At 45.7% G+C, this 16,444-nt stretch overlaps 1 protein-coding gene across 5 annotated transcripts in view; it reads right to left on the reverse strand.

Annotated features, from left to right (window-relative positions):
- Window positions 1-16,188, reverse strand: part of RFT1 (RFT1 homolog) — a 43,955-nt gene extending 27,767 nt beyond the window's left edge. For 4 of the 5 annotated variants that reach the window (XM_029917094.1, XM_029917098.1, XM_029917097.1 and 1 more), the window contains exons 1-6: window positions 15,963-16,188; window positions 12,342-12,427; window positions 9,973-10,089; window positions 8,787-8,976; window positions 7,891-7,992; window positions 3,704-3,841 (exon numbers count right to left, since the gene is read on the reverse strand). In XM_029917094.1, coding sequence (XP_029772954.1) covers window positions 3,704-3,841; window positions 7,891-7,992; window positions 8,787-8,976; window positions 9,973-10,089; window positions 12,342-12,427; window positions 15,963-16,025 — 696 coding nt within the window. In that variant the 5' untranslated portion in view covers window positions 16,026-16,188. Of the gene's footprint in view, window positions 1-3,703; window positions 3,842-7,890; window positions 7,993-8,786; window positions 8,977-9,376; window positions 9,473-9,972; window positions 10,090-12,341; window positions 12,428-15,962 lie in introns of those variants that run through there. The other variant, XM_029917095.1, reaches the window with a different exon arrangement.
- Window positions 16,189-16,444: the final 256 nt, after the last annotated feature.

The raw sequence follows: 16,444 nt of genomic DNA on the forward strand, positions 1-16,444 counted from the left end.
GCAGCCACAAATGAGCATTTCTACCACACACACCCAATCACTTGTCTGCCCATGTGTCAAGGCCCTGTTCACAAGTAGCTTCCTCCAAGAAGCTCTCCTCAGTGCTCCTGCGTGGAATTCATCAGCACCTTCCCTGTGCTTCTGTTCTGTTAACACCACACGCACGCTGTCTTGCGGTGGTTAGGCGAGTACACATCTTATCTCACCACCACAATGCAAGTTCTGAGGGCGGGGACCCCACTCGCGGCACCTGGTACAGTGCTTAACACAGAATACTGCTAATGACATGCTTGCTGTGTTAAATTCCTCAGCTTTACTTAAATGTTAGTAGATCTCTCATATGAAATCACACAGAAGTGTCAAAAAATAGAAAAGGTCTAAAAGCGCCATTATGTGAAGTATCATCTATTTATTTTAAGGCCAAATAAGTCTTTTTGGAGAAGATGGAATTCTACAAGTACAGGAAATAAATCTCCCAATTTGGTCAAACTGACTATGAATGGAATTGACCAGCTCTGTATGCGGGAAACCACAGTGTAGAGAGCAGCTTTAAGAGTCAAGGTAGGGGGCACCTGGGTGGCTCAGTCGGTTAAGCGTCTGACTTCGGCTCAGGTCATGATCTCACAGTTCATGGGTTCGAGCCCCACATCAGGCTCTGTGCTGACTGCTAGCTCAGAGCCTGGAGCCTGTCTTCAGATCCTGCGACTCCTTCTCTCTCTGACCCTCCCCTGCTCATGCTGTCTCTCTCTTTCTCTCTTAAAAATAAATAAAAACATTAAAAAAAAAAAAGGAGTCAAGGTAGGCATATGGTACTGGTGGTAAAGTCATCCACTGCATTCAGATTCAGCTCACTTCTTTTCTCTTAAAAAAAAAAAAAAAAACACTTGAGGGGCACCTGGGTGGCTCAGTTGGTTAAGCATCCGACTTTGGCTCAGGTCATGATCTCACAGTTCGTGGGCTCGAGCCCTGCATCAGGCTCTGTGCTGACAGCTAGCTCAGAGCCGGGGGCCTGTCTTCAGATTCTGTCTCTCTCTCTCTCTCTCTAACCCTCCCTTGTTCACGCTCTCTCTCTCTCTCTCAAAAATAAATAAAAAACATTAATAAATTTTTTAAAATAAAAAATAAACTTGAATAATGAATTGTTCCACCTAGAACTTCCCAATTGTTAAGTCAACAAATAACTACTTTGGACAATAAGCCAATTTCTTTTGTAAGACTACACAGCAGGAAAATTAAACATACAGATTAAGGTTAGTCCACAGACACAAGTTAGAGAGAAGTGGGTCTAGAATCAGATATGTGATTTTGGTTTGGTGACTTAACTACTCTGAACTTCAGTTTTCTCATCTGTGAAATGGAGACAATATCTCATAGGGTTACTATGAGGTTTAAACACACAAGTCCATGCAAAGTGCTTAGCATAGTGCCATGCACAGAGTAAGCATGCAGTCAGTGGTAGTTATTATAAATGGTTCTTTGTTGAAGTTCAAATACTTTCACAATTCCTTAAGTCTTCAAAGGAGACCTCACAGGTTGTACAGACTAATTATCTCATCTTAAAAATAAGGCACCTGAGAGGAGCCTGGGTGGCTGAGTCAGCTGAATATCAGACTTCGGCTTAGGTCATGATCTCAAATTCATGGGTTTGAGTCCTACATCAGGCTCTGTGTGGAGAGCTCAGAGCCTGGAGCCTCCTTCAGATTCTGTGTCTCCATCTCTCTCTGCCCCTCCCCCCACTATGCTCACGTGCATGTTTTCTCTCTCTCTTTCAGTCTCTTTCTCTCAAAAATAAATAAAACATTAAAAAGAAAAAATAATAACCTTGAGGTCTGGAAAAAGTCCTGCAGTCTTCGTATCAGCTCTTACTGCCTCCCAAAGCACAGAAATGCCCGAGGCCCAGCAATCACCTTCTCACATGTCTGTATCCCAACAGCACCCGGCACAGGGCTGTGCTCTGTTAGCAGGAACAGGGGCACTGTGTGTAACAGGGACACATACTTTCTCACGGTCAAGACCTCTGTCTCAGAAGTATGAGCCTAGGTGCTTCCCGGAAGGAGTGCCAGATCCAACCACTGGGTTCCCACCCCAAAGCTGCCGGCGTCTGCCTTGCTAGGGTGTGCCGGTGGAGCTACCCCTACTCAGAGCAGCAGCAGCATGTGGGGCATGGTATCAGCTGTCACCTATGGACACCCACCTGTGTCAGCCATGGGAGTAAGTATTCAGATGCCGCATCTCACCCCGATCCCACAAGCACCTTAGGAGAAAGTATCCCCATCTGACAGACAAGGAAGCTACAGCTCAGAGTTGTAAGCCCACCACAGAATTAAATACACACTGAGGCTCTTTTCATTACCCTCTATCTCCTGGCCTGTATTAATAGTCCAAATGCTCTTTTCCAAAATACTGCTGGGCACACGAGCTAGCCCAGAAGGAAAAGCCGCTCTGGGGGCAGGTGGCAGACGCGCCAGGCGGGAGAAGTGACCCCAAGTCCTTATCCTCTGAGCCTGCAGAGGAGGCAGCATGGTATCTCAAAACTGCCATGTTGATTTAGGTTAGAGGTGAGATCTGTGTGATCGGAACCAAGAGCTCTTATCTAACAAATGAGAACATATCTGGCGTTGTTACATAACATCTGGTCTTGAAAGGCTGTGTAACAGGATTCCGTAAGTTCTGAGACTTATATCTCAAATACTTTCCTACTTTCTCAACTAATCACAGAAGAGGAATAAGAAGAAGTCCAGCTGAAGCCTAACCTCCACTACGTGCACCACATTTGGGCAGAAAACAAGCATGGGAAAAGGGAAAGTGAGTCAGCCCAGTTCAGAAAGCATCCGAGCAGAGGCGATGTGGCATATTATTACGTGCACCACTCTGGGACCCGGACAGAGCCCTGACCCCACCAGAGTCAGGAAATAAAAGGCAAATGGACTGAGAGTTGGAGAGTTCAGAAGAAAAAGGTTACTCCTCACTCCCACATATAAACAGCTAGAATCCTCAGTGGTCTACATGGGAAAGTGGGTCACCAGAAAGACTGGCCTGACACTATGTTAACGGAGCCATGCTGCGGCCATCCCTGCTGGCAGCATGCTGGACCGTCTGTGCTGGAAGTCAGTCCTGGGAAAAACCAAGACACAACAGAACAGAGAGATTGGCGCACGGTGGTCACAGCCTGTGCTCTGTGGGGATTCAAGCCGCTCTGGGCTCCTGCCCTCACTATGACCCTCACATTAGGCACATGGTCTCTAAGCCTCAGTTCCTAAACCCTAAAATTGCAATAATAACGTCAGCCCCACAGAGTGGGTAGAAGCATGAAATCAGGCATGTAAAGCATTCAGCATAGGGGCTAGCAAAGTGGTTCTCAAGGTGGGGCGGTTTTATCCCCCAGGGGACACTCATGTCTACAGACATTTTTGGTTATCACAGCTGAGAGGTTGTAGCTATTGGCACCTAGTGGGTTAAGATCAAGAATGCTGCTCAACATCCTACAATCCACAAGGCAGCCCCACAACAAGAATTATCTAGCCCCAAATGTCAACAGTGTCAAGGCTGAGAGACCCTGGCCCAGAACATAGTGAGCCCTCAATAAATACGAGCTATGAAGTTATCCTTGCTGTTACAGTCATAAACCAAGTAATGGCTTCTTTCTTTCAAGGATAATCAGGATCCGTGGTTAAAATGATAAGAGACAGAATGCATTACTTACTCTATTTCTTGTAATATTGGGTAACAGATCTGTCATTCTGGAGACAGGAAGAGTCTGTTGCTTGGTTGATTCTGAGGAGCCCAATAACTTTGTGAAATAAATAACATAGCAGAGCACCAGAACTGCAGTGTAGAGAAGCTGTAAAAAGAAAATAACTGATTCAAATTGAAGTTTTAATTAGGTAGAACTAAGATATACCTATGAATTTGACCTCAAAGGCCAACCAAGAAATGTCTTGAGGCACATGAGTGGCTCAGTTGGTTGAGCATCTGACTCTTGATTTTGGCTCAGGTCATGATCTCAAAGTTCGTGAGTTCGAGCCCCACATTAGCCTCTGTGCTGATGGTGTGGAGCCAGCTGGGATATTCTCTAAATGAATAAATAAATAAATAAACAAATAAATAAATAAATCTTCTGAAAATAGGGAGAAATAGAACAGTCTTTATTAACTGTACCTTCTAGCGAGCAATGCCCCACCCTCTGGAAAGGAACACTACTCACTAAGAGCCAGCTCTGCTGGGTCATCTCTGGGAAAGTGTTCCAAACCCTTGACCTGACTGGGAGAACAATGCTTCCAGGCAGGCAGAATGTAATTTCCATGACAGACATCTCCTGGTGCCACCACCACAGCAATGTCACGTATGTTCTCCAAATGTTTGTAGCTGGCCAAGGAACGAGTCTCCTGCCTAGACAGCACACTGCGAGGACCCACCCATGTGTGCTGTGCTAATATCCAGGGACTTGCCGTCATCTAGGAGGGGGGCTTTTCCATATACCCAGGAAGCCTGTGACACTGTGATTACAAAGCAGACATGAGCTGTTGGCTCCCTCCTCTCGGACCAATGCACGGGCAGGGCAAGAGCTACTACAGGACAGGGGAGGGAGTCAGGGGGGCGATAAGAGGGCCCACCCTTCCCTCCACTCACCCAGGACAAAAGGGTGGCTTCTGGCCAGGAGCAGCAGCCTGGGGTTTTGTTTGCAGGCTGGGAGGAGTATCCACACAGCCCCTTTCACCTGCTCCCTTCTCTCTTCTCTCCCCCACTGGAAACAGCAATGTACACTAGCTCAAGAAGGCACAGGACCTCCAGGCCCTGCTTTCAATCTGGCAATGCCAGGCCTGCTCCTGTGGCAAAGGCACAGAGCAAGCAGAAAAGGGAGTCTTATCCAGTGGGTTCAGGCTCCTCAGCTCTCCACCCTTGTCCATGCCTGCGGACAGAGCCTGCCATCTACCGTCCTTCTTTTGTGCCTCAAGCTCTTTAAGACACAGCAGCTCTGCTGTGAGCCACAGCACCAGATGCAACAGCTTCTACGACAAGAGGCCCCTTCTCCACCTCCCTCCATCTTCCCACAGAGCAGCACCTGGGGAGACAGTAACAACCTGTGGGTAGCCTTCGTGCAGTGAATCCCAACTACATGATCCTTCCCCCCTTTTTACTGAGGAAAAATTCACACAACATGATGCTGACTGTTTTAACTATTTTAAAACATACAATTCAGTAGCTTTTGGTACATTTACAGTGCTTTAAACCACCACCACTATTTCACTCCAGAACATTTCCACCACTCCAAAAGGAAATTCTGTGCCCATTAAGCAATCACTTTCTATTATTCCATCCCTAGCAATCAAAATCTGCTTTGTCTCTATGGACTTGCTTATTCTGGACATTATATATTAATGGAATCATACAATAGGTGGCCTTTTGTGTCTGGCTTCATTCACTTGGTATAATGTTTTCAAAGTTCATTGTGTTGTGGCACGTGATCATTTTTATGGCTGAGTAATATTCCATGGCATAGATATGCCACATGTTGTTTATTCATCAGCTGATGGACATCTGGGTTGTTTCCTCCTTTTGGCTGTGGTGAATAGTGTTGCTAGGAACATCTGTGTACAAGTTGTTTGAACACATGCTTTCATTCTTCTGGGTATGTACCTAGGAGTCAAATTGCTGGCATGCATCTGTTCTACATTTAACTTTTTTTTTTAATGTTTATTTTTGAGAGATAGAGCAAGTGAGCACAAGCAGGGGAGGGGCAGAGACACAGGGAGACAGAGGATCTGAAGTGGGTTCTGTGCTGACAGCAGAGAGCCCAATATGGGAGAACATGACCTGAACCAAAGTCTAACACTTAACCAACTGAACCCAGGCACCCCTACATTTTATTATTTTGAGGAACTGCCAAACTGTTTTCCACAGTGGCTGCACCATTTTATATTCCCACCAGCAAGGTATGAGGGTTCCAATTTCTCCATATCCTCAGTTAACACTTGCTATTTTCTGTTTTTTTTTTTATAATAGCCATCCTAATGGGTATAAAGTAGTTACATCATTGTTTTTAATTTCCATTTGCCTAATGACTGATGATATTATTGACTATTTATTTGTATATCTTGGGAAAAATGTTTATTCAGGCCTTTTACCCACTTTTGGGCTAGTGTGTCTTCCCGTTGTTGAGTTGTAAGAATTTTTTTTTTTATTCTAAAGTGACCCTTTTATTTGACATATGATGGGATAAGGGGCTGTGTAAGGAGGACCCTGGAGGCGAGCTGGACGAAGGGGAACCCCAGAGCCCTGGGCGGGGACGGCCTGCTGTGAGGCGCTGCTGGCCCTCAGGCCTCTCACACAGACCCAACAGAGAAGGTACCAGAGAAGAGCTCTCTGAGTCTTCTCATAAGAAAGCAAATAAACTTAGAATGGGCCTTGCTGACCTATGATGTATCCTGAGTGGGAGCTATGACCATTTAAAAGTCATAATGCAAGTGCCTTTCCCAAAAAGGGCCCACCAATAACTGGTGTCTCCGTGGCCTCCTGTTCTATTAGGGAGAATATATCAAAAACAGGATGAATGAGGGGTACTGTAGTCCCAGATCTCATAAATATGGCAAAAATCATCACAAATAATTTCTCCAAAATATGAAACTGTTTGCAGACTGCTTTGGGGAGGTAATTTTCATTCTTATAATATTATTTTTAAATCTATTTTTTCTGTGTTCACAGATACATTTGCAGTTTTTGCTTAGGACACAGGAATGATTTTCACTAAAATTGTGGCTAAGAATTTTAACTTATCTTCCTATACATTAGGAAAAATTACAAATTGCTTTGTTCTATAAGATGTTCTGGTAACTATCTTATCTTAGGTTTTGTTTTTAAAATGAGCACTGGGGGCAGCTGGGTGGCTCAGTCAGTTAAGTGTCTGACTTCGGCTCAGGTCATGATCTCGAGGGTGGATTCAAGCCCCCCATCAGGTTCTGTGCTGACAGCTCAGAGCCTGGAGGCCGTTTCAGATTCTGTGTCTCCCATCTCTGTGCCCAACCTTGTTCGCACTCTGTTTCTGTCTTAAAAATAAATAAACATTAAAAATAATTTTTTTTAATGAGCACTGTATTCTAGTCATACTTTTATTTGAGCTCCAGATACGAACTAGAACCAGAAACTGGGTGGGCAACAAGGCCGGAGCCGCTCAAAGTGAGAGTGCGTCCACGAAGACTCAGTTCCCGCGCTCTGCGTGGGGTGCTATTTCAATGCAAGTTTCAAACAGGCTTGGCAGAGTTTCTCCCTATTCTGAGAACAACTGATTAAAATCCAGGGAAAAAGACACACACACAATTTGGTTCCCCACGCACTCCCTCACTGCTTTTCTTTCTCCCTCCTCCCTGAGACAGTAAGATATTCAAAGGTGAGTTTGGTACAGGCTCGCCCACAGAATCTAAAGGAGTTGTTATGTTTGACAATGAGGCAGAGTGTGGGGCCTTCACCAGGCCCCTGGGGATCCCAGTAGCATCAGCACATGGCGTAGTGGGGACAGCCAAAGGAAAAGAACTTCGAGACCATCTTACTAGAGCTTCCAGCCTGCCTCACGTGCATGAATACTGCAAATGTAAACCACACAGTAACGGGAACAAGAAGAAAAAAATCAGGGGCTCCTGGGTGGTTCAGTTAGTTAAGTGTCTGACTTTGGCTCAGGTCATGATCTCGTGGTTATTGATTTTGAGTCCTGCGTCGTGCTCTGTGCTGACAACTCAGAGCCTGGAGCCTGCTTTGGATTCTGTGTCTCCTCTCTCTCTGCCCATCCCTCACTTGTGAGCACTCTCTCGCTCTCTCCAAAATAATAAATGAATAAACTTAAAAAAAATCAAATGTTGAAACATAGATTATACAAAAGTGAAAAGCCGTAACTCTTACCTGGGCCAAAGAGAAAATGTATAGCCCCCAGTGAGGCACCCATAGCACAAGAAAAGCTGTCAGGACACTCTTGAGGATGACCGACAGGCTCTCGGCAATCACCTGCAAATACGTATTAAAGGCTGCACTTTACATTATTAAAAACCAACGATGCACAGAAATGACAAATAGAAATCTAGGGTACTGGTTACCCTGAAAGTGGGGTGGGGCACGTGGTTAGACAGAGCACTGATAATGTTCTAGTTGGGCTGGGTGGTAAGTTCATAGATTTTCAGTATTATCATGCTTTAAGATTTACAACTACAGCAGGGGACCTGGGTGGCTCAGTTGGTTAAGTGTCTGACGCTTGATTTCAGCTCAGGTCATGATATTACGGGTTTGTGAGTTCAAGCCCTGCCTCAGGCTCTGCACTGACAGTGTGGAACCTGCTTGGGATTTTCTCTCCCCCTCTCTCTGTCCCTCCCCAACTCACACTGTCCCTGTCTCTCTCAAAAATAAACAAATAAACTTTAAAAAAATATTTACATATACAGCATATATTCTTTTATACATATCAGATTTTAAAAGATGAAAAATTAGTATTTACTAGTAAGCAATTAAAAACAGAATCACTAGAAAAATCTGAAAAACGTTTACAGTCCTCTTAAATTCTTATCTAAGCTAATGACTTCCCTTTTAGTAAACCTGTTTTTGTATTAATAGGATAGCAGATGTAAACTTAAGCCCAGCCCATCTGCCAAATTGCAAGGGAATGAATTAAACTGATCATGTTACCTTTTTCAAAGTTCTTTTTAAATGCAAATCTGAAAAAAATCACCACTCCTAGAAAATCTTCTTCAGAAACCACTCTTTCCCTTATTCTTCACATTTCCCATCAAAGCAGAAGACATGCTGACCTTGAGCTTGACAAACATCTGTGCTTGTGCCAAGACCCAGAAAGGCTCTCCTAGAAGCTCCACCACAGCAGAAAGACAGAACGCCACCACTCCGCTTCCATAGTGGGGGACGGCCTGGGGATCGGGTACTTCCAGCAGCTGTAGCCACACCCAGCCCAGGAGCAAGGCCCAGAACATACCCAGGGGGACGCTAGAAAAAGAAAAAAATGTTTTTTTTAATATGCTAAAAATAGAAATACATTAAAATAGTAACACTGAACAGAAAAGAAACAGAATTTAAAAAATAGCTACCACTTTATTAAGGCACTTACTACATGCCAGGCCCCAGATCCACCCCTCTACCTCACAGACACCTCACAAGGATCCTGCTATTATCCCCATTGAAATGATGAGGAAACTAAGGTTGACGAGCACTGGGGAATTTGGCCAAGGTCATGGACAGCTGGCCAAGGGCACAAGCAGGACCCGCTCCCCATGTAACTCATGAGCCTATACTCCCAATGCACAGTGTCCCCTAGCATGTGTACCACAGAGCACTTAACTATGACTGGGGAGCCAACAGTCATCCCGCTAATAAAATGAACACCTACCAGTCTCGTGACAGTCATTTCCATGAGGCAAGAAGGAGTTACGGAAGGCAGCACTGACAAAAACCTCAAGTGCCAGCCCTCCCTGCAGGAATCTAACTGCAAAAAAGCCATTACAAGTTTTAGCTGATGTACTTGATCTTCAAGAATATTCTAAAGGGCTGAGAACTGAAATCAACATAACAAAATTGAAGAAAGATATAATGAAAGCCCTAAAAGGTTTTTAAAAAAAAAAAATACTAAGTGGTTGTTAAAAGCTCAGAAAACACCACAGGGAGGGGGAAAGATTAGGAATAAAGAAGACAGCAAAGGTCCACTGGGGTCCAGAGCGGGCATCAGGAATGGCAGAAACAACCTCCCAGGAGGGTAGAAACCTGGCCCCGAAACCCCCACTCAGAGCCTCCTCCTGGCTCCTGGCCATCTGGAGAGAAAACAGCCAAGAAACTCCTTCCACATGGATGCCTTCTCCTTCCTGTCCCATATCCAGGCCCCAGAAACCCAAACTGGAGATAATTTAGCTTTGGCCAAGTGCTGCTGTTTAACTTACAAGACTTACGGACAACCGCTTTTGCACGGTCTCCTGCCAAAGCACAACTCACGTTAGCCACAAGAGGTTGAAGGTCTGGCTCCAGTCTCGCTGGGCACCCCCACTCAGACATGCTCTACGGAAGGCCTCTCTCGCCAGGAAGATGGTGGTCGAGTAAAGTAGTGTTAGCCTTTAAAGGAAAAGCAGAAATCAATAATGGGGTTGCCTGAGTGGCTCAGTAGGTTAAGCTTCCGATTTCGGCTTGGGTCATGATCTCACGGTCCGTGTGTTCAAGCCCCACATTGGGCTCTGGGCTGACAGCTCAGAGCCTGGAGCCTGCTTGGATTTCCATGTCCACCCCCTCTCTCTCTGCCCCTTCCCTGCTCATGCTCTCTCTCTCAAAAATAAACAAACATTAAAAAAAGAAGAAGTCAATAATGATCTTAATTTTTTTCATAGAATTTCTGAGATTTTGCCAGTGACAGGAAGAAAAGTCTGGGTCATATATCACTGGTGGTAATATAAAGGGCAGTGAGTTTTTACATGGCCCTGGTACTAGTCTGATCTACTTGAACAACAGTTAGGAACCAAACAAGGGACACCAGAGTGTGTGCCTATAGCGTATTATACCCCAGATAGAAACTGCCCCAGTGGCCCCCAAAGCCTAAAGCCTCACGGCTATAGGCAGAGGTACAGCTCTGACAATAGGAGGAGAAAGGGACAAAATATGACCACACAAAGCAAGGGGACCTCTTGGTCACCCTGCAACTGGTGACGGATCCACTCTAATGAGAGAAGCTGAGGCTCTGAGTGGCAGCTCTGGCTGAAAGCATCTCAGAACAGGCAATAGGTAGTAGGCTGGTGGCCGTTACAGAGGCTGCTGCAGCCCAGGTCAGCAAGGTTTGTCTGCATCTTTCCTGGGTGGGCGATATTTAGGGGGACCCACCAGCACCTGCATGAGTAGTAGTTGAGGTTTTCCCTCAACAGGCTTTGGGTGATGAAGCCAGAATGGGGACAGCTCAGGGCTAAGATCTCTCTGAGGATGTCCAAGGATCATGCTGCTATCTAGTGCTTCTGTCCAACACTGGGAAGGAAGAGACTGAACCATATGTTAAGCACAGGGCAGGCCAGATAAAGCAGAGACCTGCCAATCTAGGGAAGACCAAATGGCAAGAGGCCCAAACTGCTTTCAAATCTGAGCACCTAAGAGATTTGGTCCTCTTCCTTCCTGCATTTATTATTTATTTATTTACTTTTAAGTTTATTTTGAGAGAGAGAGATGGAGAGAAAGAGAACCAGAGAGGGAGGGGCCAAGGGGGGTGGGGACAGAGGATCCGAAGCAGGTTCTGTGCTGACAGTAGTGAGCCTGATGTGGGGCTTGAACCCACGAACCATGAGATCATGACCCAAGCTGAAGTCAGATGCTTAACCAACTAAGCCATCCAGGCGCCCCCAGGATTTTATTTTTAAGTAATCTCTACACCCAGCATGGGACTTGAACTTACAACCCTGAGATCAAAGAGTCATACACACCCCCCACTGAGCCAGCCAAGCGCCACCCTTCCCTCTCTTAAAACAGTATTTCTCAAAATCTGTTTCCTGCTTCAAAATCACCTAAGGAGCTTGTCAAAATACTGATTCCTGGACCCCTTGTCAGCCCCACCTAGAGCAAAACTCCCCCAGATGATTCCTTTGCCAGTTAGAGAACCTTCTCTAAGCTCTCAGAACAGAGCCCAGAGCATATGTTTGGTGGGTATTCAATGGGAAATGCTGTCTGGAACATATTGTCTTGTTTATCAGGACATGAAGATACACCTGAGAAGCAGAGCTATCCTGAGCATTCACATCACTTCGTATACTTCCGTGTCATTTGTGAACACAGAATGTGCGTGGGTGCCCTTGAACAAAAAGGAGAGCAGAAGAAACAAATGGAGTCTAAAAGACAAGGCAAGGCAGCTTTCTAAGAGCTGCCAAGGGGCTCATGACAAGGACGCACACTCTCACCCTCACGACCATCCCCCAATGATAAAAGGCACTAAGGAGGGCAGGCAGGCTGCCCAGCCCCGCCATTACCAAGCACATCCCCACCAGCTGCAGGATTCCTGCTTCCTGTGCTGTCAGCAGGACGAGAACACAGGATTATACCTGAGACAGGGTTTGCAACGAATTACTCCCACTCCTCTCCTGGGTTTTAAGAGCAGACAAACCGGAACAGCTGGCAGAGAAATGTGCATTTGGAGGCTGCTAATGGAAAACACTCCATGGGTCCATTAAAAGCAGCATTGCCTGCTCATTCCCCCACCCCGGCAGGCTCTTCCTCAGCCCACTGCTAAAACACTCTGCTTCCGGTAACGGCCCATGCTTCTAAAATCCGAGGGTGACACACAGGTACCCTGACTGGGGACATGAGTTGTGGTCAACGCCAGGGTACTCCCTTCTTACCTCACGTTCACTATGCCAACGATTTCCTTTGACAGGAAGCGAAGAATAAATGCATTCAAGACAAAGGTGATCAATCGAAACAACACCTACAGAGAAAGAAGAAAAACACATGAGAATAAATTATGTTGGGAACACTTATTTCATTAAAATGAAAACAATGTGGCTGCTCTTCCTGATAACACATTGACATATAGCAGCTTTGCCATAGAGACCCTCCTGAGAACGTGCCACCTGTCTGGATTTCTGCTGAAATTTCATTCTTTGGGGGTCCCTCAGCACTCCTGTGCGATGGGCGATGGTAGAAGAGCCCACAAAGGCACTTGGAAATCTCTCTAATTACTGATAAGAGGGAGACTCTGACATAGTGAATTTCTTTGGGTTTGAAGTCAGGCACTTCAGGAAACAGAGAATTCTAGTCAGCACTTCACACCAGCCCTCCCTCTAGCTTGTTTAGAAATAGGACACACTTATCAAGTGGGAGCCTGCAGGGAACGGCAGAATCTCTAGGAATCACAGGGTCTCATCTCTCTGCCTCGCAATACCGGGCATTCGGATAATGACATTTAATCTTTCCACCTAGTGCCAATTGAAAGGGATATATCCCAAGACTTCAAACCTGTCAATTCAAGAAAACCACCTGAGCAAAGAATTCTTCCATGAGACAGAGAGCAACAGGGTGCAAAGTGGGGATGCTACATGGGGATGCTGAGCAGAGTCAGACCTCAGCCCCCCTCTGCATCCAGGAAGCACAGTATGCTCCACAGCAAATGACAAATCCCTCTCTGATTTCTCCGTGAACAGCTGCAATTTGAAAGACTCAATCAAAATATGCCAATGGACCACAACAGTCTAGAAATCTCCGGGGAAAGGTATGACCAAAAAAGGAAGAGTGCAGTTTAACACACTGTCACAGAGCTCCCTGAAGTGTTAAGGTCTCCAAAGCTAAGATATCACAATATGGAGTCAAAAGCGGCCTTTTGAGAGTTCGATAAAAACTCTGTAGTTCTCCTTGGAAACATGTCGATACATATCTACTTACCAATTTTTTAAATTCAAATTTAGACATTTGAAGCCAATTCACGGAGCCCTGAATGGAAAAACTACTCAGCTGAGAGTCTCAAATCACCATTTAGCTGTTAAGTCCCTCATCTCCTAACTCTTACAAGCCTTAATTTCCTCCTGTAGAATGAGGCTACCTATCTTATAGAGTTGATAACAAGCATCAAATAAGATCTTAGAGGTGAAAGCATTTTTGAAAAATGGCATACAAGTGAAAGGCACTGGGGCACCTGGGTGGCTCAGTCGGTTAAGCCTGTGCTGATTTTGGCTCAGGTCATGATCTCACAGTTCGTGGGATTGAACACTGTGTGGGGCTCTGTGCTGACAGTGTGGAGCCTGCTTGGGATTCTCTCTGTCCTTCTCTCTCCACCCCTCCCCGACTCATGAGCTCTCTCCCTCACAAAATAAATAAACGTAAAAAAAAAATTAAAGGAATTAATGCTTTCACTATGGCCAGCTCAAATTCTTGCAGGATACAATATAATTGCAAACCTACCTCAAGTGTCTGTGCTGTAATTTGAGAATACATCCAAGACCAGATTAAAACACTCAGGAAGCCTAGATTATGGCTGTTTTTTAAAAAAAGACATGCATACACTTAGTTAACTTCAATGTCAAAGTTATCATGGTCTAAACCTAATTGGTTTGAAGAAAGGGCTGAGTTAATGAAGCTCTGAGGTTGTTCATGTGACCCATTATTTGCTCCACATTAAGTGGCCCTTAGTAGCAACAGTCTTCATTTAACTTGATAACGGACTTTACAGTTTTAAAAAGCTCTTTCACATCTGTTAATTATTTGACCCTTAAAAGCAACTGGATAAATGCACAGGAATCAAGTTAAAACTCAGAGCAAAGTGATCCGCCCAATGTCACATAAAAATCATATGACCCAGCTTGACTTTGTGGTAGCCCACCTGACTCCTAGTCCATTGTGTTTTCTAAGACTTGTTTTCTCTTTTTTAAAATGTTCATTTATTTTGAGAGAGGGAAGGGAGAGAGAGAGTGTGTGGGTGTGTATGCGTGTAAGCAGGGAAGGGACAGAGACCCAGAGTCCCAAGCAGGCTCCGTGCTGCCAGCACAGAGCCCAACATGGGGCTCAATCTCACAACCTCGAGATCACGACCTGAGTCAATATCAAAAGTCGGACACTTAACCAACTGGGCCACCCAGGTGCCCCAAGACTTTTCTTTTTATGAAGCCAATCTGGGCAATACAGTATCATCAAAGCCTGAACAATCAGCACTGTGGATAAAGCACTGAACTCAGTTTTTTTATGTCATGGATAGAAGAATAAAACCTGGTACATTCAGAATCCAGCCAATTTAGGGTTAAGTCAATGTTTATTAAGCACATAACTTGTGCAAGGAACTCTTCTACACACTTTATGTAGATGTTTCATTCCATTCCTATAATGACCCTTTAAAAAATCCTTATTACCATAATAAAAATACCTAACATTCACTAAGTACTTATATGCACCAGGCACTTAACAGGGATATCATCTAATCTTGCTAATGACCCTATGAGGTTACATTAATGTTCTCATCTAAGATGAGGAAACTGATACTCAAGTAAAGTGATTTTCAGAAGGGCAGGGGACTACCAAGTGACAAGGACGAAAACTTGAGCACAAGTGTGCCTGGGTCTCTCTCCTGATATCCAAGTGAAATGTTCCCTCTAAAATATAGGGGAAGGGTGGATTCGGGACTCTTCTGAATAAGGGCTGAATGGCTCGAATGCAACACAGAAAAAAATGAGCCACTTAGAATGACTAGCTCCTGACGTTAAAAGAATCTTTAAACACCACTTGGCCCAATTGGCATGTACCTTATCTGACAGATGATGAAAATTAGGATCAGGAAGGGGAAGTGACTTATCCAAGGTCACACAGCCAGAAAGAAAGTGCAGATAACATTTACTAAGTGCCTACTAAGAGCCAGGTACAGCATTAAATATGATTATCTGAATGACTCCAGTCAAGCCTTATAGAAACTTGATGACCTAGGTACTATTATTCATCCAATTTTCCCGATGAGGAGCTGAGGCTTAGCAAGAGAAATCCTTTGTCTTAGTTCAGGCAGAAAGCACATGGTAGAACCGGGTTTCCAATCTAGGGCTGCCTAAGCCCAGGTATCTTTTTCTTAGGTAAGCCATACTGTCTCTCTGAACTCAGCGAGAATCCGAGAGCTTGAAGAAAGTGTTTGAGGGTCAGCGGTGGGGGAAGGAGAGTGAATGAACCCCTTGCCTTAAAAACATCAAATTCTACAGCACCAAAGGCGCCCCTGCCACCTGACCTAACCCTCTCCTACTACCATATGGTAAATGTAACGCTCAGAAGAAAAGCGACTTGTTTGCAGTCTCCCAGCCAGGACTCTGAACTCCTGCCCAGGCGCCCGTTCTCCGCCGCCACCGCCTCCTGTTGAACCCTCAGTAGTGGGGGTCCACGCCGGGACTGGGTAAGCCCCGGCGCCTGCTCGCAAGGGCCTCCAGGGCCGCCTCCCCGCGCCTCCGGACCGCAGGTCCGGCTGCGGGTCGGTCTGCGGCCGGCCGGGCAGAGAGTACCTGCAGGAGCAGACCGGAGGAGGCCAGCCGGGCCGCCTGGCCGAGGACCTCTCGGCTGCCCATCGCCTCGGTCACCAGGAAACGCCGCCGCCAGCCGGCCTCGTCGCGGGGAGATAGCGTCACGGGCCGGCTCCCTCTCTGATTGGTGATCTCGGGGAGGCGGAGACGGAGCACGAAAAGTTCTGGCCCTTTAAGTGAGCGGCTCGGTTGACGTCAGTGTTCAGCGCCGCGTCTCTTCTCCTTTTGTGTGAGTTGAGGTGCGTTCGGTGCTGTACTTCCCCGTCTCGAATAAGTTAAGAGAAGCCGTTAAAGTAGTCGAAAGCCTCTTCCCTGAGGCTTTCAGCCTGCTAACCAAGAAACACTGATTTCTCCGACCTCAATAGTAAGATTCTTCCTTTTTGGCCTTGATCACAAGGTTGCGCCACAGCCCCCTACATTAGGCAGGACAGGAGTTGCCCCCGTTTTACAAAGAAAGGAATGAG

Source organism: Suricata suricatta, chromosome 12 (genome assembly GCF_006229205.1).
Source record: "Suricata suricatta isolate VVHF042 chromosome 12, meerkat_22Aug2017_6uvM2_HiC, whole genome shotgun sequence".
In the NCBI taxonomy this organism is placed as follows: Eukaryota; Metazoa; Chordata; class Mammalia; order Carnivora; family Herpestidae; genus Suricata; species Suricata suricatta.